The sequence below is a fragment of the Ambystoma mexicanum genome, chromosome 9 (genome assembly GCF_040938575.1).
Source record: "Ambystoma mexicanum isolate Mex_15411 chromosome 9, UKY_AmexF1_1, whole genome shotgun sequence".
Lineage (NCBI taxonomy): Eukaryota > Metazoa > Chordata > Amphibia > Caudata > Ambystomatidae > Ambystoma > Ambystoma mexicanum.
In genome coordinates, this window is record NC_090931.1 from 605387439 (window position 1) to 605410407 (window position 22969).

A 22969-nucleotide genomic window follows, 5' to 3' on the forward strand; every position below is an offset into this window, starting at 1 on the left:
TAAGGAGTGATTATAAAAGTCAGCCAGAGAGGAGATGTGATCCTTAATGGTTCTGGAAGAACGGGGAGAAACCGGTTTAGATGAAACCTTCATAGAGGGGACAACCCTAGAGACCTCATCCATTGTAATAGGTGAAAAGCAGGAGGGGGTGGTGGATGAGAAGTCAAAAGGAGTTAAGGGGGCAGGGAGAGGAGTAGAGGAGGGGGAAGAAGAGGTTAGAGTTTTAGAGGTGCAATGGGTGGCCAGAGCAGTACAGAGGGCCTGAGAAGGTAAGAGGCGAGGTCGAGTCTGCAGATGGATTGGCTAGTTCCTTGCAGATTTTGAGAAGTTAAGCCGTGTTGTTAGTGGCTTCAGAGATGCGTGCCTGAATGTGGGCCCTCTTCTTGGAGCAGATGGAGTGACGGTATTGCCTTTGGAGTAGGCAACAGGACAGTTTATCAGAGGATGAACTCTAGGACTGACTTCTGTTCAGCAACTCTGCACTTGCGTTTAAAGCGGCTACATCAGAGTCAAACTAGCTGTTATGCTTGTAGACAGGTTTCAGGCGGGGCCCCATGACAGTGCCAAGAATGTCAAGAATGTTAGAGATAGCTAGGTGAAGATTGGCAAGGGAAGAGTCAGTGGGAGAGTCAATAGTAGGGGTAGGAGGGGGGATGAAGTAGGAGACAAAGGCAGCGACTGACACTCGTTTTATTGGACGGATGACAGCAAAGGAGGCTGGCAGTACTGGGGGGAGGCTCGGTGTGAGAGCCGAGAGGTCCCAAGTGAGAAGAGAGGAGGGAGTGGTCAGAACGGGGAGCGGAGTAGTGAGAGGGTTAGAGAATGGAAAATCAGTGGAGATGAAGGCATCAAGAGCGTGTCCGGCAAAGCGGGTAAGGCCAGAAGGGAGAATAGTGAGGGAGCGAGAGCTATGCAGATCAAAGAAGAATGTGGAGGCAGAGACAGTGGTGTCAAGGTGAACGTTGAAATCTCCAAGGAGGAGGAGTTTAGAGGAGAAGTAAGGAGAGAGGAGGTAAAGTCAGCCGTTCCAAGAGGAAGAGAGAGCAGGGGGCTTGGGGGGCTAGATAGTAACAAGGGTGAGAGAGTAGGAGACACACCAATCAAGAATGTCAGTCTTCAGAACATACACGCTCACCAAATCTTTAGGCAAAAGTGGCTTTCTGACCCTGGAGGCTTCAGACAGAAAACACCCTGAAAGGGAAGAGAAGTCAAGAGACCTTTTCATTTCATACTCATGCTGCATCTCCTTTTCTCGGAGTATAATATCTTTTTCAAGTTCTTTCTCATTTCTGAGTGCATTTCCAGTTTCCTGAATTCCAGTTGGAGTTTCATCTTTTCAATTTCCTGAAGGACTTTTGGGGACATACTAGAAGATGTAGTCATTAAGGTAAGAGCTGGAGGGGGGAAGGAAAGGGGGGGGGAACTACTAGATACTATTTCTTCCCGCTCCCCTTATTTCTCACCCTCCGGTAGATGAGGGCTTATCTTCACACATCGATGCTATGAGTAGGGCTGACAGGCCTACTCATTGAGGTTTGGTGATCCAACAAGGTTTGGATCAATTCACTTGTTTTCCCTTTACAACTGAGGCCTCTTCATTTACACATTTCTTTAAGTTTCTCTACTGCAAGAGTTACACAAGCCTCTGCTTTAAAGCACTTTATCACTAAGACTCTGTTATCCTACACTACTCAATTCCACCGCATCCACAATAGTAAGGGGAGTTTTCCTAAAGTCGACCTTTGGTAAGACTTAAAAAAACAATCCCTTGGTATACAGTATAGGCCTGTACCACTCAAGGTATTGGTAGTATGGCAGAGGCTGCCTGATTGCTGCCCCCAATGACTTTGCTGCAGCCCTAGAAGCTTGTAGCTTCTCCAAACTGCTTTCAGCCTTCTCGCCTAAAAGAAAAGTACCAACAAAGGGCCTATCTAACAGGCATTCTAAAACGTATCGAATACTTGATTGAAGAATCTATGCAATTGAAATTTCGCTGAGGCGAGTAGCTCCGAAGCATTCAGCAAAGCGGAAAAAACAGAACTGAGGCAACAGTCATTGCGTGTACTTCACATACCAGAGTCAATGTCACGAAGGATGCTACAGAGGCCATCGAAGTCCAAGATTCGATGTTGCACGACGCTCTGCCCTATTAAAAATAAATTCCGAAGCAAGCTGCAAGCAGAATGATGAGGAATAAGTGGGAGGACACAATTTATTCGAAAGTGTAACACATTAGCAATCCACATAGGGTGGTGTGTGCCAAGTTCACAAAAGAAAAGTTAAGGATAAAAAAAATCCCCTATTCCTGGGAAGAGTAGTTCTCACAAGGAAAATAAAAGAATATAAAAATGAGAGCTCAAAGGACCAAAGCAACACTGCACAAAATGTGCCGTGTGCTGCAAAGTGAAGCACAGATGCCTTAGAATATATAGAGGAAAGAAAGGCTCCATAAAAAAAAAAGCAAAAATAGAGTGACAAAGGGCTCCCATAGTGAGAGCAAAAAGAATGAATGAGGGGAAAAAAGATCCCCTCATTCAGGAGAAAAAGAAAAAAGGACCAAGAGTCCAGCAATAGGTGCTAGGGGTCTCACTGGTAGAGGGGATTTGGCATAAAACATGAACAATCTCCCTAACAAGCACACCAAAGTTAATGTGTATATATTAATAGTGAATGCTTTAGTGTGTTACTTACCTGTAGTTTTCAATTCAAATCATATGACATGCATTTCTCAGCATAACAGCATTTCTGATGATTGTATGAGAGATTCACATGCTGTGCGTATATTCTGATATCTAGTGGAAATCGCAGAGTATTGCATCTTTCTTTCGAAGATTTAAAGGGGACGTTGACATGGCTGTGACTAACACTATCCCTAACATGACGTGTAGTGTACCCAAAATCCCTCGCGCGTTGAGGTCCCTATGGCTGTGTTTTTTCTGCCATGCGGAAATCTTATAGTCAGCGTGAGCGAGTACAGAAGAGAGAAGGTGTAAGAGGTCTATGTTCCTTCTACTCCACGAGAGGAGGGAGGGTGGGCGCATGTGAATCTAAGCAGATACAATAATCGGAAATGCCATTACAGTGACTAATGCATGTCTTCTGATGCTTGTAATTCTGCTTAGAATCACATGCTGTGCATAGACTAGCGAGCAATACCCAGAGATGGTGGTGAGGTGTGTGAAGGAACAGCAGCAAAGAGATGTCTTGGCACTGCTTGTCCCACCTGAGAATCAGACCTAGCGTGTATCTAGGTAGTAGTGTTATGTAAAGGTGTGTACAGAACTCCAGGTTGCTGCTTTGCAAATGGTATCAAGAGGAACATTTGCAATTAATGCTATGGTAGCACTTGTGCCCGGAGTAGAGTGTTCTCTAGGCGTGAAGGGTAGATCTCTCTTGGCAAGAGAGAAACCCAGTGTGATGCAGTTTACGATCCACCTAGAAATAGCCGATTTAGAGACAGGGTCCCATGCTCTATCAGCTGTCACTGAGTCGAAGAACTGGTTTGTTTTTCTTAGTGGCTTTGTTTTTTCCAAGATAGTAGATAACTGCTCTCCTTACATCCAGTGTGTGGAGGCTTATTTCTGGCACGTTAGTGGGGTTCTGGAAAAAAGGTGGGTAGTTCTATGGACTCGTTTACATGGAAGTTTGAGATAAATTTGGTTGCAGAGCGAGGGTGTGTGCGCAAAACCACCTTGTCCTTGTGAATCGTGATGAATGGGTCCTGAACTGAAAGGGCCTGCAGAGCACCAACTCACCTTATAGAGGGGATAAGCACCAGAAAGGCTTGTAGGCTAGCTTTGTGCATTGGTTCAAAGGGAGGGCCCATCAGTCCGGTAACATCATTCAGGTCCCATCTGGGAGTTGGGTTGGAGATAGGGGGATGAAGTCTTTTCACCCGTTCCATAAAGGCTTTAAATTACAGGAATTTTCCAACATGAAACCTTGCTCTGGGACGTGGTGTATCCCGAAAGCGCAGCTAAGTGGACTTTAATACGAGAATTGAAAACCAGTCTTGAATCTAACCGGTGAGTTGGGTAAAGGACGACATCTTTAGGTGAGCATTCACTAGGATTGATGCCCTTGCTATTACACCAGATGACAAAGCGCTTCCATTTGCTGGAGTAGCAATGCCTGGTGCTAGGTTTCCATGCCTCTCCAGAGTATGCCCATGCATCTTTGAGGGAGCTGGAGGTGCCCGAACTCTATGACCTCAGGAACCAGGCTGCTAAGTTGAGAGTGAGGGCATGGATGTAGTGTTTCACTCTGGTCTTGAGACAACATGTTGTACGGGCACGGCAGCTTCCTGGGAGGGGGGACTGACCATGCCATGAGATGGGAGAACCAAAACTGAGGGGCCCACATAGGGGCCACCAGAATCATCCCGACTGGTTCTTGGTGCATCCTGTGCGCTATTCTGTTGAGCAGGGGGTGGGGTCGGGGGGAGGGAAGCATAGACATTTCCTGGACCATGTTATCCGAAGACTGTTCCCCTTGGAACGGTTCCGAGGGTACCTGGAGGCATAATCTGGGCATTGAGCATGCTCCAGAGTGGCGAATAAGTTGATCTCTCGGAAGTCCCATTCTGCGAAGACATTGAGTAGAATGTCCTCCTGTAGCTGCCACTTGTGCTCTACAGGTAGGAGGGCAAGGGGGAAGTCTCTGCTGAGTACGTCCACCAGAAGAGTGAGTACCCCTGGAACATGTTGTGAAAGGAGGAACATGTGTTTGAGAGCCCACTTCCATATGCTCTGGGGCAGTTTGGACAGCCCTAGAGAGCGAGTGCTCCCTTGTTTAAGTAATACATGGCCATAGTACTGTTGTGGGAACTAGAACTGTCTTCCCCTGGTGGTGTGTCTGGAAGGCCTTCAGGGCCTTGAACACTGCTAGCAGTCGCAACAGGTTGATGTGATTGGATCCTACCGCTGGAGACCACACGCTGTGCACTGTCTGTTGAAGGCAGTGAGGCGCCCCCCCCCACCCCGTCAGAGATGCATCTAATGAGAGTGGCTTCTACTGTAGGGGTGGTGAAGGTTTTCCCCTGTAGAAGGTTTTCCCTTAACCACCACCGCAGAGACTGCCAAGACAACCACTAGATCGTCCCACTGGCCGCTGGCCCGACAGCATTGGCTCGAGAGCCACTCTTGTATGGGGCGCATGCGCAGATGAGCGTGAGGCACTAACTGGACACAGGAAGCCATCATCCCCAACAGTCGCATGGGTTTGCATAAGGTCACCTGGTGACTGGGCACATAGTGAGGGATCTGGAACAACTTGTTTTGAACCCTCTCGGAGGGAAAGACGAGGCCGTCTTTGGTCCAGACTAGAGCCCTCAAACTGTGACTTGATTGGGGTCTAGACTGGATTTCTTCTCGTTGATAGAGAAGCCTAGGTTGAAGAGGAGATCTACCTTCTTATGGGTATTTGTTTGGCATGTTCTCTATGAGGTCGAGGTAAGGATAGACTGGGATGGACTGCCTGCACAGGTGAGCAGTTACTACTGCTAGTACCTCTGATTACCAGTGGTGCAGAGGGAATGCCGAGGGGAAAACCTTGACCTGATAGTGGGTGTCCTCCATCATGAACCTGAGGAACTTTATGTGCGATTACATGGCCACATCGAATGTGGCCATGCAATCCCCTGCTGCAGCTGTGGGATTACCTCCTGTAGTGTTGTCATCCTGAATTTTTGAGGTTTGACATACTTTTTCGCTGGGCGCAGGTCTAGAACAGTGCGCATGGGGAGATCCTTTTTGGGTACAAGGAAGTACACTGAATAAATACCCTTGTTTACCTGGAGAATGGGGACAACAGGACCTGAACTTCTTCCAGCAGGATATGCAGATGTTCTGGCGACAGGCGTCTGCTTCTCGTGGGTGGTATCGAGGTGGCCGGAGAAACTCGATACAGTACCCATGGGCAACTGTCTTTAGTACCCACTGGTCTGATGTGATCCCCCTCCCTTGCGTAGATGAATGACAATCGACCCCCAACCGGGGAAGCGTGGGAGGGGAATCGAACTGGCGAGTCACTGAGGTGGAGGCCAGAGAGCCTCTAGGAGTAGAGTTCCTGCCTCTACTCTTGCCCCTGCGAGGGCCTCTTTGTTGTAATTGGTGGCTACCAGACGAGGACCACAGAGTATTTCCTGAGCCATATTGTCCTCGGGGAGAGCGGGAAAAAAACTGACCAAGCAAGGACCAGCCTGAGTTAGAGCCTCCACGCTGGTGGAAGGGTTTAGTCGTGATCTGGATAAGCGACTTTAGTGTTTCGTGTTCTTTCTTTGCCTTCTCTAGGGCGTCATCAACTGCCTTGCCAAAAAGGTTGGAGTCCTCCACCGGCTTGTTGATTAGAGAGGCTTGAGTTTTGGATTTAAAGTCTGAGTTTTTCAACCAGGCATGTCTTAAGTAAGGTCCCCAGGGCTAGGGTGGCTGCAGCAGTCTCAACCAAGTCCAGCGTGTTCTTCAGTATATTATGTGTTACTTGTCTGCCTTCAGCCACGACCACCAGCAGGTATGATCGGGTGGGCTCTGGAACATCTTGAAGACCATCCTGAACTAGGCCCCATGGACATCACTAACTTGCCAGGAGAGTGGTGTTATTTGCAATCCTTGTGGAGTAGGCCGCAGAGGTGGTAACCAGCTTACATAGTGCATAAAGCTTCTTACAGTCTTTGTCGGGAGGGGCTTCCGCCGAGGATAGTGGAAAGCCTGCCCTCTTCTGAGTGGTAGTAACCAACAAGGAGTCCGGTGTAGCATGACCACAGATGTAGGGCGTTAGGGGGGACAGAAGGTGATGGGCGGAATTATTTCTCAACCCGTGGGTTGATCTCCTGTGTGAGAGATGGGGACAACGAGGAAGGGGCAAGGCGCCTCTTTATAGAGTTTAGTAAGGGGATGGCCTGACTAGTCAGCACCTTCTCCTTGAGGATATTCTCCACCAAGTCTGGCGCAGCTTCCTGCATTGCAATTTGAAAATAATCAGCTTCTCTTTTTAAAATGGCATTAAACATCTGTTCGCCAACAGGTGACAAATCCCTCTGTGGAGGAGAAGGGGATCTAGGTATATGGCAGGGGTATGCGTCAGGGGTATGCGTTGGTGATAGCAACGGGCCCTGATCAGTTGTATCTTGTGCAAAAGTATTAAGGTCTTCATAAGAATCCTCCTGTGTTGGGCCATCTGGGACCTCCAAGAGATCTTCCTGGTGTCCCTGTGCAGAGATGGGTAATTTCTGCAATTTGTAAGGAATGGGGCAGAGTGCTCTTCCCTGGGTCTTTTGGCTGTAAATTACAAGTCACTCACCGTAGTGAATAACGTGTCCCGAGTCCCCTTTCCTCCATACTGCATGGGCGTCCCTTCCTAGGGACGGGAGACGGAACCTTTTTCACCAGAAAAACCTTCTTCCCCTTTACATTTAGAGGTGCGCTGGTGTACGGCCCTGGGAGCATGCACTACCCTGACTCCGCCCACCGGCATCACTCCTCAGTCTCCATTGACGCGTCCACATTATTTAACATTGTCTAATGACAACAGTATTATTTGGGGGTGGGGAGGAGGATGGTGGGACGTATGGAGGAAAAGGAACTAGGACTAAGTATGTTAGTCACTACGGTGAGTAACTTGTAATTACTTTTACTTCCCGGCCCCTTTCCTCCACACTGCATGGGCGATTACAACTGAATGTAGCCCCAGATTGGAGAGGAGACCCTCCTTAAGGAAACAAGTTCCTTAGAACTGCCTGTCCAAAGGACGCGTCTGACTTAGAGCCGGCATCCAAACAGTAATGATTAAAGAAAACCAAAGGGGTGGCCCAGGTGGTCGCCCTGCTCATGAGTTGCCACAGAACCTGCCGCTGGAATGCTATGGCCGTGGCCTTGGCTCTGACCGCATTAGCGTGCACGTTGGCTGGCAGCGGCTTGTGCTGCTCCTCATAGGCCTCTTTGATGGCCGCAACCATCCACCATGCAATAGAAGCCTTGGATGCCTGATAATCGGGCCTGGAGCCCCCAAAGATGACAAAAAAAGTGCGTCCGACTTGCAGAAGCCCTTGGTCCTGTCCAGATAGAATTTCAGAGCGCGTCTGAAATCCAGACAGTGCAAGACTCTCTGAGCCTCGTCCTTGGGGTCAGCGAAGAATGTAGGTAAGACTATTTCCTCGTTTAGATGGAAAGTGGAGGGTACCTTGGGTAGGAACGCCGGGTGGGTCCGCAGGACCACCTTATCCCTGTGGAAAGTGGTATAGGGTTCTGATGCCACCAGAGCCTGGATCTCGCTGACTCTACGAGCGGAGGCGAGTCCTGCTAGCAGAGCCGTCTTAGTGGCGACCAGCCTGATGTCCACGGACACCATTGGCTCGAATGGTTTGTGTGCCAGGGTGCCCAACACCACATTGGGGTGTGGTTTCTTGTTGGGCGGGTAAAGCCTGGACAAGCCTGCCAGATGCTTGACTATCAGGTTGGAAGAGAAGACCACCTCCTCCAAATTTCTGTAGGCCCCTATGGCTGCCAGATAGGTGCGACATGTGTCCACCTGTGTGCCGAGAAGGAGCGCACATCGTCCAGCGTGCATGTCAAGGGGTCCATTTCCTTCGAGTCCGCCCAGTGACAGAACCTGCTCCATTTACTCTTATATTGGCTCTCGGTGGCCTTGCTCCTAGCGCCTTGATGATCTCCAGGTTAGCCAGTGATAGGCTCAGGTGCTTGAGGGTGATCTGCTCAGGAACCACGCTGTGAGGGCTAACTTTTGAACAGCAGGGCGGAGAGCCCTGCCCTCCTGCTGGCACAGGTGGTGTGCTGGAACCAGCGGAAGGTGAATGGGTCGTCTGTCTGTGAGGCTGAGCAATTCGGAAAACCACTGTCTCGCCGGCCACCAGGGAGCTATCAAGATGATGCTGAGGTGACGAGCTTCCTTTATCTTGCAGAGTTACCCTGGGGTTCAGGGGTGCGGGAGGAAAGGAATAGGCTGTCATACCTTCCCATTGAATCTGCCAAGCATTTCCCAGGGAGCCGGGGGCCCCGTCCCTGCCAAGATGCAAACTGATGGCACTTCCTGATCTTCCAGGAGGCAAATAGATCCACCTGAGGATGGCCCCATGTGTTGAAGACCACCTGCAGAACCTTGTCGTTCAATTGCCACTCGTAATTGTCCGCTCCCAGTCTGCTGAGCCTGTGCACTTCCAAGTTGGCCTCCCCCGGGAGGTGGACGGCCGTGAGGTAGATGTTTTCCAGGGCCCATTTCCACATGCTGACAGCTATGTTGCACATCGTAGGGGACCCGGTACCCCCCTGCTTGTTGACATAGTACATGCTGGTGGAGTTGTCAGTCTGGATCAGGACGGTCCTGCCTCCACTGAGCGGTAGGAAGGATCTGAGGGCCAGCCAGATGGCCCTGAGCTCCAGCCATTTGATATGAAACTCCTGCTCCTGCCGGGTCCAGACTCTGGACGCTGTGGCTGTCCAGAGTGGCCCCCCAGCCTTCCAGGAGTCCGTAGTTATGGTGACCTGCGGGGGCAGCTGCCGGAAGGGCTTGCCCGTCTGCAGTCCCTGCACCACCACGTGAGGTCCGAGTCGAGAGAAGGCAGCATGCTGACCAGCTCTGCTTGGGAGCCCATCTCCTGATTCCATGAGGCTGCGAATTGCAGCTGTAATCTCCTCATCCGGAGTCTTGTGTGTGGCATTGCCAGAGGGACCTCTGCCATGATATCCAGTAAGTGTTGGTACCACCAAGCTGAGGTCACTGTCCTGGTAAGGAAATGCATTGTGGCCCTCTTGATGGCCGTAATCTTGTCCTCCGAGGGAAATACCTTCTCAGATGTGTCCCAGATGAGGCCCAGGAAGGTGAGGCTCTGTGTGGGCTGCAGATGAGACTTCTTGAAGTTGATGGTAAACCCCAGGTCGTGGAGCGTGTTCATAAGCACAGAGGAAGTGTGGGTAGCTCCCTCCGGGGATCTCACCCTGATGAGCCAGTCATCCAGGTACAGGCAGACATGGTGACCCTGGGCCGCGAGGAGGGCTGCCACTGCATTCATGAGTCTGGTGAATACACTGGGGGCTGAGTTGAGGCCAAAGGGTAGCACCTTGTACTGGAAATGACAGCCCATAATCCTGAAGCGTAGGAAGGAGCGATATGGCTGCCAAATCAGGACATGTAAGTAGGTGTCCCTCAGTTCCAGGGAGCACATTAAGTTTCCCCTGTCTAGTGTCTCTGCAATGAGTGCTTCCGTAACCATCTTGAACTTCTTTAGAGGGAGGGAGGGGTTGAGGGCGGATAGGTCCAACAACTCTCAGGCCAGCCTGGTGGTTCTTCTGTATGACAAAAATCATGAAATAGAAGCCTAATCCTCTCTCGGAGGCTGGTACTTCTTCCACTGCCTGGCTCTCGACGAGCAACCGGATCTCCACCAACAGAGTTGCCATCCCAATCTGTGGGAGTGGAGGGGAGGAGTGAAGAGAGGAAAGTATTGGTAGGCTGTACCCCCTGGATACTACAGATAGGATACAGGGGTCCGCAAAGTTCTGCACCAGAAATGCACGCGAGAGGCAAGCCTGCCACCCACTGGAGACATGTGGACCTGAAGGGATGCGTCATGCCTTTTTTCGTTCTGAGGCTACCACTGAGAGGGGAGCGGGGGGCTGGAAGAAGCCCTTGCCCCCCCCCCCTTTTGTTGCTTGTCCCGGTGCGGTTGTCTCGAACTACATTCCTGGAATCCCCAGAACCCACCGAACGCTCATCCCTTATCGGAGCGTTGATGCGACTGATTTCGCAGTTTGTGAGCTGTTCTTTTTATCCAATTCCTCCTCGGTGGTAGAGTGAAAGAGGTCGCTACCCTCGAACGGAAGGGCCAATATGCGATCTTAGACGTCGGGGTTCAACTTAGTAGCCCGAAGCCAGGCTGTCCTTCTCATGTCCGTGGTGATGGAGATGGCCCGGCCAGAGAAATCGATGTGGGCCACAGTGGACTCCATCATGTCCTGCGCTACCAGCCTGGCTTTTCCTCGACCCACTTTGAAGCGTGCCAGGCTCTGCACCGGAAGGAAGTCTGCTATTTCCTGCCAAAGCTTCTGGTTAGCGGCTGCTAGCATGGCATCTGCATTGGCCCGACGCAGGTGCAGGGAGGCGTTGGGAGTACAGCTTCTTCCCGTACGCCTCCAAGATCACCTCCTCCTTGCCTAGCAGCGCCGAGGACGAGGTGGCCAAGGGCGACTGAGGCTTAGAGTAGAGTGACGCCGCAGCGATCACCGAAGAGTGCAGTTGAGGGTGCGCCGACAGCAAGAGTGTATGCCCCTCCATCTGTCTATACTTTGCATCGAGGCGCCGATTGACGGGTAGGGCTGGCGTCACTTGAGCCACCCCTTGTTGGCCAGTGCCACGACGTCCTCCTGCATCGGGATCCCCGTCTTGGCAGGGGGGGGTCTTAAGGTGAGGACTTCTGCCAAGACCCCCTCCTCGGCTGCTCTACCTCGGGTTGAGGAAGGCCCACATATTCTGCCAAACCTGTAACCCTGTTGTGGAAGGCCTTTGCTGACAATGGCGCTTTAGGGTCCTCCTCCTCGTCCGTGTCCCCCCAGAGTGTCCGGCTGGTCCGGAGCAGGTGGAGGGGTGCTGGGCGCTGTTGGCTGCGGTGTGGAGACCAGAGCCGGAGGCTGGTGCGGGACCACCTGAGCTGTGGGAGGCAGGGGAGCCAGAATCAAAGGAGCCGGCAGGGGTAGCGGGGGTTGCGCTTGGGCCTGTAGCGCCAATGTCATGGGAGGAATGACTATGGGTGTCGGTGGAGTGACGGGAGGGAGTAAGTCCCTGACAGCATCCCGTAGGATGGCCCCCATTTGGGAGGTTCGCATCAGCGCCAAACACCTCTTGAAGAACCTGTCTTTGGAGGCAGAAGAGGAGACAGGAGAGGAGATATTGATGGATTGGCTGGGGGCTGTTGGGGTCGGAGCGCACTCTGCCTAGGTTGCAGGGGAAACCTGCCCTGTGCTGCTGATGGATAAACTGTACGCCACGTACCTGGTTGACACCAGTCCCACCTTGAAACTCGTTCACCCGCCTGCTCTGTTCCTAGGAACACTGATGACGCCCAACAAGGCTGAAACATGTCTGGGGATGCTTGTGGTCTCGTGCAGAAGGGATGTGACCTAGCATTTCGGGCTGGACTGCCCCTTTTGGGGGTAGGACCAAGCCTGATTTGCATATGGCTTTTCCCCTTCTGTAATGGCTTGGCAGGCTGAAAAAGTATGGTCTGGAGGGTTGCCCAAAGCTTTGCCCGTGGTTATGATCAATTCAAAACCTTCCAGCCATCACCTTTGTTTTGCTGCTGTTCCTAGGAGCGGCATCGGACGAGCGGCCATGTGGTCTGGCACGGCAGGCATTCTATCGAGCTGCATGCCAAAGATGTAGTGCATGGCTCCCTGGGCCCATCCTCCTCCAAGACTCTTGGTGGTGGAGAATGAGGCCTAACCGGCACCTCAGGTCTAGGCCTGGCAGGCGTTTTGCCTCGGCATTGTTGCCAGTAGTGCTGCGTGCAGGTGTCCCCCCCCACCCCCTCAGGCAGAGCCGGTACTAGGGCGTTGCACCTCGGGTCTACACCCGGTAAAAGAACCTTGCGGTCCCTCAGCACCGATTCCGGAAGGATCTGATGACCCCTCGGCCGTGACCAGGAATAGCCTTGGGGCGTGTGCTGGTACAAGAACCCGAGAGGTTCGACCCGCTTGTGTTTCTCCTCGGGAAGGAGTCGCCCTTACGGGGTGTGATGGAAAATAGCATCCCTCCCTTGGGCCTTGATCTCTGTTTGACAAACTTCTTCAAGTCCTCTGGGGGCGATACTTCAAATAGCTCCCTCCGCCTAGCTAGCCTGTTCTTCAGTGCGCACGGAGGCAGTGCCTTGCACGCGGTACAACTTTCCCAGCTGTGTCAGGGCCAAGGCAGCGGAGTAGAAGAGCGCGGGGGTCAGACGTAGGAAAGAGCCCCTCGCAGGTTGGACACAGCTGAAGCCCACTGAGGTCGACATGCACCGGGGAGGAGCGTGACGTCAGAGGACCAAGTACCTGGATGACAAATAAAGAAAAAGATAGAAGAAATTGGGGAAGAGCGCATGGAATTACATGGCAGTGCCAAACCCAGGAGCGCTGGTGAAATCGGCCCGTTCCCCCGTCGACGCGGAAAAGGGGACTGACGAGTGGCGCCGGTGGGCGGAGTCAGGGCACCCTCGCACACCTCTAAATTTAAAGGGGAAGAAGGTGTTTCTGGTGAAAAAAAAAAAAGAGTATATACCGGTCTAAAAAGTCAATGAACTGGGCCATTTTGCCATATATTGCTCAAACCTCTCTCTAGTCCATAGAGAAGAGGCAGGTCTGGAGAAGGAAAAGGCTGTCGGGAGGGGGAGATTTCCCCCAATAAGGCCTGAGAGAGAGGCTGGGGGGCCTCAAAATACTCCACTAGATGAGATGGGGTGCCCTGCAGCTCTGTGGCCGCTGAAATGATAGCCGCAAGGCTTTCGCTGATTTTCGGCTGTAGTATTGAAGGTCTCGACACGCCTGAAGGCGCAGTCGTGGTCGGTTACTCCGAAGCCTTAGGTGCCGGCAACAGTTTGTTTTTTAGGGTGAACGCCCATTCCAGAGGTATGCCCAGTCGCATGCCGCAAAGGTGGTTGCGCGGAGAGCGCCAAACCGCGAGGTTCGGAAGGCGGTCAAAATCTCTGGCAGCCCTCTGGGTGTTTCACGCTTCTTCAATGATTCTGAAGAGGTCTTAGGGGTTGTGTGCTTGTGTACACATGGTGTGTGGGTGCCCTTGTCGCTGGAGTGTGATTTCCCCAACAGTGCCAGTGGCATGTCAGGGCTGGGGACGGGCATTTGGGAGACCGAGGGCTCTGCTGAGGTTGATGGCTTCCAATTCGGAGCCATGGCTGCCGACTGATTCCTCGAAGCGAGAGCGCCAACGGGGGAAAGGCTTTCGGCCTGCATAGCATAAGCCGCCCACCGTTTAAGTCCACCTGTCTCTCAATGTTTTTGGTCGAAAGATCTTACAGGCATTGCATGAGCGCTCGTCATGGTTGCGAGAAAGACACCAATTGCATCAGCGATCGGTGTAATTCCAAGAAAACCTGCCATTACACGACGGGCAGAATTTAAATGGAGTCCTCTCCAAAGCAAAGGGTAGCAGCAGCCAGACCAAGAAGAGAAAGAGGGGTAAAGGAAATATCCCCAGAGAGGATTAAACCCAGGGCCCCACTCTCCCTAATGTAAGGGCCTGGCCGGAGGGCTGAGGCCACGCGGTCGAGAGTCGCTGAGCAGTCGTGGAAGCCTCAGCAGCAGGAAACCCATGAAGCAGTCGTCATTCGCTGAGAAGGTCTGTCAGGAGACTAGATGACCGTAGGTCGTGGGGGCAACTTAACAATATAAAACTCTTGCGAGCTCTGCATAGGCGACCAAGCAGGTGGGAGGAAAAAACATTCTCAGGGACCTCGACGTGCGAGTGATTTTGGGTACACTACACATCACGTTAGGGATAGTGTTACAGTCACGCCCATGTCGACGTCCCCTTTCGATCTTCGAAAGAAAGATGCAATACTGTGCGATTTCGACTAGATGTCGGACTATATGCACAGCATCTGATTCTAAGCAGATTCACTAGCATCATTTCGACAAAAAGTCAAAGTCCTAACACAAAAAACAATTCAGGAGAATAAAAACATGGCAGTCACCCATTAAAATACTAGATAAAAGCTTCAATTCATCATATCGAGACTCAGTGAATAAAATACAGTGCATACCTCCAACACAAGCCAAAGCCACTCAATGGCTGCAGGATGAGGCTCTAGGAGGACTCTCCTTTTCTTCGCAAGCAGCCTCCATACCCACTTGAGGTAGCTACTGGTTGCAAATACTACTGGAAGCTCAGAAGAATCTAAACACATTTTCACAGCTTCACCGAAAGTCCTGCATCCACGTCTTACAAACAGTGGCTTCAGAAAGTGTTTCCTCAGTGGCTTAGTAACCGGGCATAAAAGCATTAGGTGGCGAAGAGCCTCATCGAATTCACTGCATAAAATGCACTTTGCAGAGGCTCCTGGGTTCCATTTATGTTGGAGAGCTGCGGTAGGTAGGTAGGATTCCTAAACAGAACTTCAAATACGTCGACTTCTCTTGTTTGGGGTTGATATAATTCAAATAATCTTCACAGCCCACATGCTTCTTTATAATGAAATAGTGAGCCAGAGATTCCTAGGCCCAAGATTTCAGGTCAAGGTCCCGATCCCTTTTGATCAGCATAGCCTTCTTCATCACATCCTTAAACCGAGGGTCCATGACAGTTGGATCCAACCAAAGGCCCCTGTGCCCTAGCGTCCCCAACAAACATTCGACATGGGTCACCCATTTCAGAGAGGTGCGCCCTTGTTGTGAAAAGACGTCCATCATCGCCTCTGTATTTTTAGAGCTTTGCACTTGTCCACAATCAAACCCAATAGAGTGCTGGCTGTAGTTGACAAATTGGTTATATTCCCTGCATGCCAGTTTCTAACAAGACCGGTAAATTAGAAGAAGTGTGTGGGATACCCACGCTTTTCAGAAATGTATTCTCCGTCACCACCAAACTGCTAACGTTTGTATGGCCCCACAGTTCAGCTCCGTATAATGCTGCTTGACTTGCTTGTGCTTCATATGCCTCCAAAGAGACAGAAACGGCTCCAATGCCATGCTCGTATGTAAATCTGGCAAGGGCACTACCATAACTCACAGGTAAGTTTTCACCGACTAGAGATGGGGCATCTGTTTGAGCTTTCAAAAGTTCTTTGATGACTCCACTGATAAAGATGCAGAATAGTATCGGCGCCAGGGCGCACCCTTGCCATACGCCCTTCTCAATGCTTATATGACCAGTTGTGCGCCAATCTGTTCCACACTGGACAACCACAGTATTAGTGGTATACAAGCTCTTGATAGGAGATAATAAATTGTCCGGGATACCTAGGTCCCTTAACGCCTCCCACAGCCGGAGTCTTGATAAAGTAGCGAAGGTAGTGCATAAGTCCACGAAGGCTGCATATACACTGAACATTCTGAGGACTGTGTACTTGTCACATACCAACTGTAGGCAGAGACTTTGAACAATCGTACTTAGTCCTTCACGAAACCCTGCATGCCAGTGGTCAATTATCCTGCTGCTTGTGACCCAGTCTTCGAAGTGAAACAATAGGGCCTGGGCGAATATTTCTCTCCCCTGCATCTGGCAATGAACTTGGTCTGAAATTGTCGGGATCGTCCCGAGTGCCTTTTTTAAGGATGGGGATGATTTCCGCCGAGGTCCAGGACCCAGTCACCCGATCCTTGCTTAGTTTAGCATTAAACAATTTTGTTAGATAAGGCACCCAAATGGTAGGTTAATTTCCATAGAAATCTATTGGGACCCTATCTGGTCCGGGGGCGTTGCACTGCTTTTGGGACATAAGTGCCCTCCAGACCTCTGCGTTAGTAAATACCAGGGGGAAAACAGATTGACACTCCCACCCTCTATGGTGTGCCTTATTTTCTAGGGAGGTGCCGCTCGGGCCTTGTAAAGATTTCCAAAGCCCTGTTCGGGGATACAACCTTGGTTACGGCCTGATCGTTTGGCTCCCCCAATCATGGCCCAAAAACCTTTCGAGTTCCCACTTTCTATTGCTTCCAATAGCTTTTTCCAGTCATCTTCATGCCAAGCACTCCTTTATAATTCAGTATCTTCCGATACTCCCTTCTGGCCCGCTTAACTTCCCCACCTGGTTGTGGCTATTGGCCCTTGACTGCTGCTAACAGCCGATCCTTGGCATGACTGCAGTTCCCATCATACCAAGGAGTAGTTTCTGCAAGATTGCGGACAGCCTTCTGTGGCTTAGAAAAATGCTGGCCAACAAGGGTCAGGATTTGCTTGTGAACTGCTACCAGGGTGGGAGCACGACACGGGTCTGCTCTTGCATGGTCCTCCAGAGATGGGATGATATTGTTGTAAACTAGTGGAAGAACTACCCCCATGTCGATTCCACCCCATCTGATGTTTCTCCTGGAATGCTCCACTATTTCCAGGTGGACTACACCCTCACCTTCACCTTTTAGCCTGCCGCCTGGTAGCAACCAGGCTTGCTCAGCGAGGGGATTGTGGTCCCTCTCCAACCCCTGCAGCACAGAGAATGCTTTCACCATCTCCCAGGCCTCCATATTTACAAAGATATAATCAATATTACTAGTAGCCATGTTATCCAAGGTGGGGGCTGCTCGGGAGTCGGCCAGGAATCGGCCATGGCATGCCCTCAGGTTGGCTGACGTGAACAAGACTGCCATGTCCTCAGCATATGTATGTTGGTGCGTGGGAAAAGTCGAAGTGAGGGGACCCAATCCCCAATGACAGTCCTCTTCAGATGTAATTTGAGCCAGGCCACAGAGAGGCTCAATCTGGAGATTCAGATACCCCATTACTACGATCTTTAAAGATCTGGGCATACTCAATCTCCACTTCAACACTGTGTTCACTATCTCCTCGATGAGAACCAACCTACCTACCAGGCAGCACCTTGTTGTAAAAGTTGACCAAATGGATTGGTGAATCATCCCATAGCTTTAAGCAAATCGCCGAAGCATCTGGGGAGTCCATGTCTGTTTGAGAAACAGATTTACACAGGCCAGAGCTCACCCAAGTTAACAGTCCCCCCCACTTGGGCGGCCTCTCGCCCCCCCCCCCCACCCTCTGGTCACTGGTTCAAAGAAGGTGACATATTCTTGAATATGAGGGGGCACCAGGGCCCGGATTTCCTGAAAGCAAATTACCTCAAAATCCCAGACAAAAGTCAGCCAATCGTGTCAAGCAGGTATTTGTCCACGCGTGCAATATTCCACTATAGGACCCCGCACCTCAGGTTGGGCCCAAGCCAGGCTCTCTACTGATTGACAGTTCGAAATTGCTTACAGCACCACAGAATCCATTCCCGGGGTGAGAGCAGGTGGAATGGGGCTCAGTCCTTCACCAGGGTGCCCAGGCCTTCAGCTCCTAGTGACCCCCTCCAGGGTTCCAATGTAGTTTTCATAGTTCGTCCAAGGCATAAATACCCATTTGTGTATCTTCTGCATAACTTCTGTTAAGAGTGCCCTGTGTGCTAAACTGAACACTTCACCACTCTCACTTCCTAGATCAAAGCCTTATTGTTCAGTCACACTACCCATATAGAGTTTGGTTATACATTAGTGTGTTCACCTGTTCACAAGAACAGGGTGGCCTCTCAATCTGTCCAGAGGGCAGAGTTTGAAAATTCTACTTAACAGAGGGCCACAATACACAGATGCATTAACAGATCATAAGAGTGTACAAGTGAGATGTGCGTCAATTTAAGAGTTTTGTGAAGGGGCTGTGTACAGGGAGTACTTGTGTGCACTAGCACAGGCTTTCTGAAAAAGGGGCTACAACTGAAGACAGGAGGGGAGAGAGCAATGAAAGATGGGGTCTTGGGTATGCATGCTAGAGCCTTAGATTAGATTAAGAGAAAATGTCTTATTTAGATTATCCACGGCTGGGAAAAGTGTGAACATAAATTTCAACTTTGGGTCAAACTTTGAAGGAAAGAAAACGTGGTTATCATGGAAACCTAAATCCATCTGGAGTAGCTTTTGAGAAAACACGAATCTCAGATATGATATATGGCATTTATAATGTGCCTGTACACAAGTGTTTCGAAGTGTGACAAGACAAGGAGCGGGAAACAAGGGAGGAAAAAAACAACGATCTTACTAGGCCTTGTGCCATTCAGATCATGCAAGTGCAGGGAAGAGGGAAGGGAAAAGTGCGGGTAACTCAATAAGTGCAGCCAGCAGGTGGCTTATATGTGCAGAGAGAAGGCACTGTAGCGTTGCAGGTACAGACCCTTAAGTGCTGGGGGTGCCCGGAGGCAGTGAGAGGGCAACTGGACATGCAGGAACCTGGGCCCGAGTTCAGAGGGTATCCGGGTGATCACTTTGCGGAGCAGTCGGGTAAATCAGCAGGGGAGAGGAAGAGGGAAAGCGGAAGCGAAAAGGACTGTCTTGAGTTGCTTCTGGAACTGGAGGTGGTTCTGTTCAAGTTTGAGAGAGGCAGTGAGGCTGATCCAGAGGGAGGCCCCAGCTGAGGAGAGAGATTTGCCCCCAACTCTGTTTGGAGAAGCGTCTGACCCTCAGACTTGCAGGTGGATGAGCAGAGAGCTTGAGAAGGAAGAGGTTTTGGCAGAGAAAGTTGGAGGTAGAGCGGTCCCAGGTCCCAGAAAGCCTTGTGGGTGAGGCCGAGGGTCTTGAACTTGATCCTTGCAGCCACGGGGAGCCAGTGAAGAGATTTCAGAGCTGGAGAGATACAATACATGGGACTTGAGGCTAAGGAAAAGTCGTGCAGGTCTGTTCTGGATACGTTGTGAAGGTCGAAGAGAAGAGGCTGTTGCAATAGTCCCGCCTAGAGAGGACCAGAGCTCTGGAGATGTGAGCTGGGGGAAAGTGAGAAAAGGAAGAATACCTCTGAGGAGGTGCAGCCGATAGTGTGACTTCTTAGAAATGTCAGAGATGTGAGGAGAGAAGAAGAGGGTGGAGTCGAAGATGACCCCAAGGTTCTTAGCCTCACAGGAAGGAGCAGGAAGAGGGCCCAGAGTTGGCGACCACAGAGAGAGGAAAGGAGGGAGCAGGTGTCCCCAATAAGGAGGATCCCCCTCTTTACTGGCATTAAGGCAGAGATCACTGACGGCACAGCATTCCTGAATTGTGGCCAGGCAGTCTGGTATGAGAGAAGGAGTAGAGGTGGCTGAGGGGACCCTGAGAGAGCTGTGTGTCATACGCATAATACTGAAAATTGAAGCAGAAAGTAGTTATGTAGTGGGCAAGAGGTGCCAGTTAGTGGTTGAAAAGGCAGGACGAGAGGTTAGACCCCTGGGGAACACCACAGGTAGAGAGAGATGGAAGAGAGGAAAGACCAGAGTGTTGGTCAGTGAGAAAAGAGGTCAGATAGGCCAGGGCCTGATCAGTGATACCCAGATCGTCACTGAGGCGTTTGAGCAGGATGGCATGGCTGACCGTGCCAAAAGCAGAGGATAAATCGAGGAGAATGAGGACGGGTCAGAGATTAGAGTCAAGATTGGAGAGCAGGTCTTCAGAGGTGTTCAGGAGAGCAGTTTCCATGCTTCTGGCAGCTCTGAAGCCAGACTGGTCATCGTGGAGACAACCAACATATTCAGTATGCAGATTAAGCTGGGAGATGGCCAGGTTTTCCAGGAGTTTGCCCAGGAAAGGAGCGATGGCGATCAGGCGATAGTTGAGATGTGCTTCAATAGGGAGGAGAAGGACTTGGCTGCAGTCCATTTCAAGGCATTAAAGTTTTGGGTTATCCTAACATACAAATTGTGATAATAGTCTCAAAAGGCAATCGTCCCATTATTGAGCAAGACAATGGATAGTGAGGATGGAACATATTGCATTTACCTTGAGGACCTGTAAAATGTAATCCCCAAGATTCAGAACATGAATATCTCCCCCAGCATTGGGCTGATACTATGAGAAATAGAGGATGATGCACAGATTGCTTTGTAATGTAGGAGTTGAGAAAATAAAATGTGTTCTCATGGATAAACCCTACCGCCTACACCACTAAACATCACCAAGCATTCCCATTAATGTACTTATAAGCACCATCCAATCATCATCAAAAACTTTGTTTGATCAGCCACTTCTCACAAAGATGAACTGCCCAACAATGGGATTGACAATGGTTTACTGCATGATTGTTGAAAGTTGTGCACAGACCTGTTTGCACGGGCTTGTCATATGGATATGTGACAAGCAGTGATCCTCCATCTAGAACAACAGAAAGACTGAAGTCCTGCTTCTTAATCAAGTTATCAATGATGGCTTTCGTCTCTGGTTCACTCTCCCCAACATAGCCAGAGGAATTACCTGAAAAAACATCACAAAAAGATACAATGATATACTTGTGGGATAACGGTGGTCTCTGATGCCATGTGCGTTGGATGGGCCTGGTGGCTGCAAATTAATCGTCTATAACTGCTTCTAGCAAGCAACAACTTGTACATCAGCAGTGAGAACGGGAAGGGTTTGATACAACAAAGTCCCCTTTAGATGCACAATGTGGCAGATTAATAGAAAGGATTAACTACCCTAGCCAAAGCAATCACCTGCTGAATTACAACTGCATGTACTGGAAGATGAAAATTCAGGGGCTGTATGGGCACAAAATATTTCAAAACATTGTCTCAGGCACATACTGGCATATGCCCATGAACCTGCCAAAATGAGTCTACTGAGTTCTGTAGTAGCATGCAGGATAAGTAGAAATGCTTCACAATAACTAACTTTACAAAACAAACTAGCCTATGTTAATTGTCTTTGTTGGGAAAGCTTTTCTGTTTCCAGCTTTTGCTCCATTGACGTCAACGTAACACTTCCAACACCTTGCTATGACTTGAACCCAGTTCTGAATTTTAGAGTTAAGTAATGCCCATTATTTGCATTATTTTCCTTATTCAACTAATCTATTTTGGGAGGAAAATTCAGCTCATCTCTTTTGGGGTGCAATGGTTGCTCATTGGCTTTCCAGTGCATGAGGGCCCCGTCCCCTTTGCAAGATTTGTTTTTTACTGTAGCACACGTTACATTACAGTGAAGTGATGCAGGGGTACTTTGTATCCCTTTCACTGTTTCCTCTTGTAACATTCCTGTTAATTTTATGAGGTGTCCAAGATGGGCTGGTGGCAGCAGATATTTTTCTAATGTGTTTTGCAATGTTACCCTATGCACCTTTAGGTTTTACCGCATAATTACATTTTGAGCCCAATATACTCTAAATGGCTGTGCCACACCCTTGGCCTTCTTAGGGCAGGAAATGCCATATATGGCAAGCCCTTTCCTAGACAAACCCTTATGTTTCCCAGGTAAAGCAGGGATGTGAGCATCTGTTCGGATGTGGGGATTCGGACAATCTTTTCCCAATCCACATCCCAGAGAGGGGATGTTTGTTGCTGGGCAGATGTGGGGCAAGACACTATCCAAGATTGGACAACCCTTTTCTGTGCATTTTCATATAGCATTGGTAGGCTGGTAGCAACCCCTGCTCGAATATGGGATAAAAGAGAAATCCTGCAACCATTCGACAGATCATCATTTAGAGTCCCGACTAAGCAGACCCCTGCCTCTATGCATCGATCTGAATAAGATCACCGTTGGTGCTTAGATCCTTGGGCAGGTGGGACCAACCAGTCCAGTCATCTGCACGAAGATCCCAGAACCATTCTGTGGGCTGACCAGCTCCATCATGCCAATTCTGTCTCATCGGTTCCTATTCAGTTTGGACTTGAAAGTTTGCAGTTTGCCTACTTGTGACCAAGACCCGTCTCTCCTGCACCTGCTGCTCTCCAACACAAAAAAGGGCCTTCAAGGAGCAGACTCTTCATTACCATGAGCTTCTCCTGCTGCCCTCCGATAGGCATTTGCTTCACTTCTGCTCGTCTCAGTTGGTCCAGGGGGGATGAATGGGGATTCTATGCTCTTGGGGCCTATGATGGTTATCATCCTGAGGTGCCTTGACCACCCCTCCTTCAAGACATAGGAAACCATCTTGCAGAGTCACAGTCTAGCTGGACCCAATCCAGATGCCGAAAACTACCACTTCTCCCACAGCCCCTGGACCCTCGGCCAACAGAACAATGGCTGAATTAAATGGGCCCAGCAACTCTGGGACAGTTCTGCAAAGAATCAAAGTAAGGTGCAGGAGTTTTTGTACTGGTTTCAATTCCCCCCCCCCACCAGAAGGATTGTATGGGTGTAAAGTCTACTCCCTAACTATCTGGCCTGTTTGTGGTCTGTAGAGTGCTGACCAAGGATACCCCCTGCCCAGGCTTCGCCTAGTGTGATGGGATTGCTAGTACCGCAAATCTACTTTACCTCCCATCATTTTCTTCAGTTCTTTTATAAACTGCTTTCACTCTTTTCAGAGT

General features: G+C 50.2%; 1 protein-coding gene across 1 annotated transcript in view; it reads right to left on the reverse strand.

The window, feature by feature from the left end:
* The window catches only part of CPD (carboxypeptidase D), a 750705-nt gene that overhangs the window by 150489 nt on the left and 577247 nt on the right, over positions 1–22969 (reverse strand). The window contains exon 15 of the mRNA XM_069615245.1: positions 20763–20912. Within this exon, the coding sequence (XP_069471346.1) occupies positions 20763–20912 (150 nt within the window). The remainder of the gene's footprint in view (positions 1–20762; positions 20913–22969) is intronic.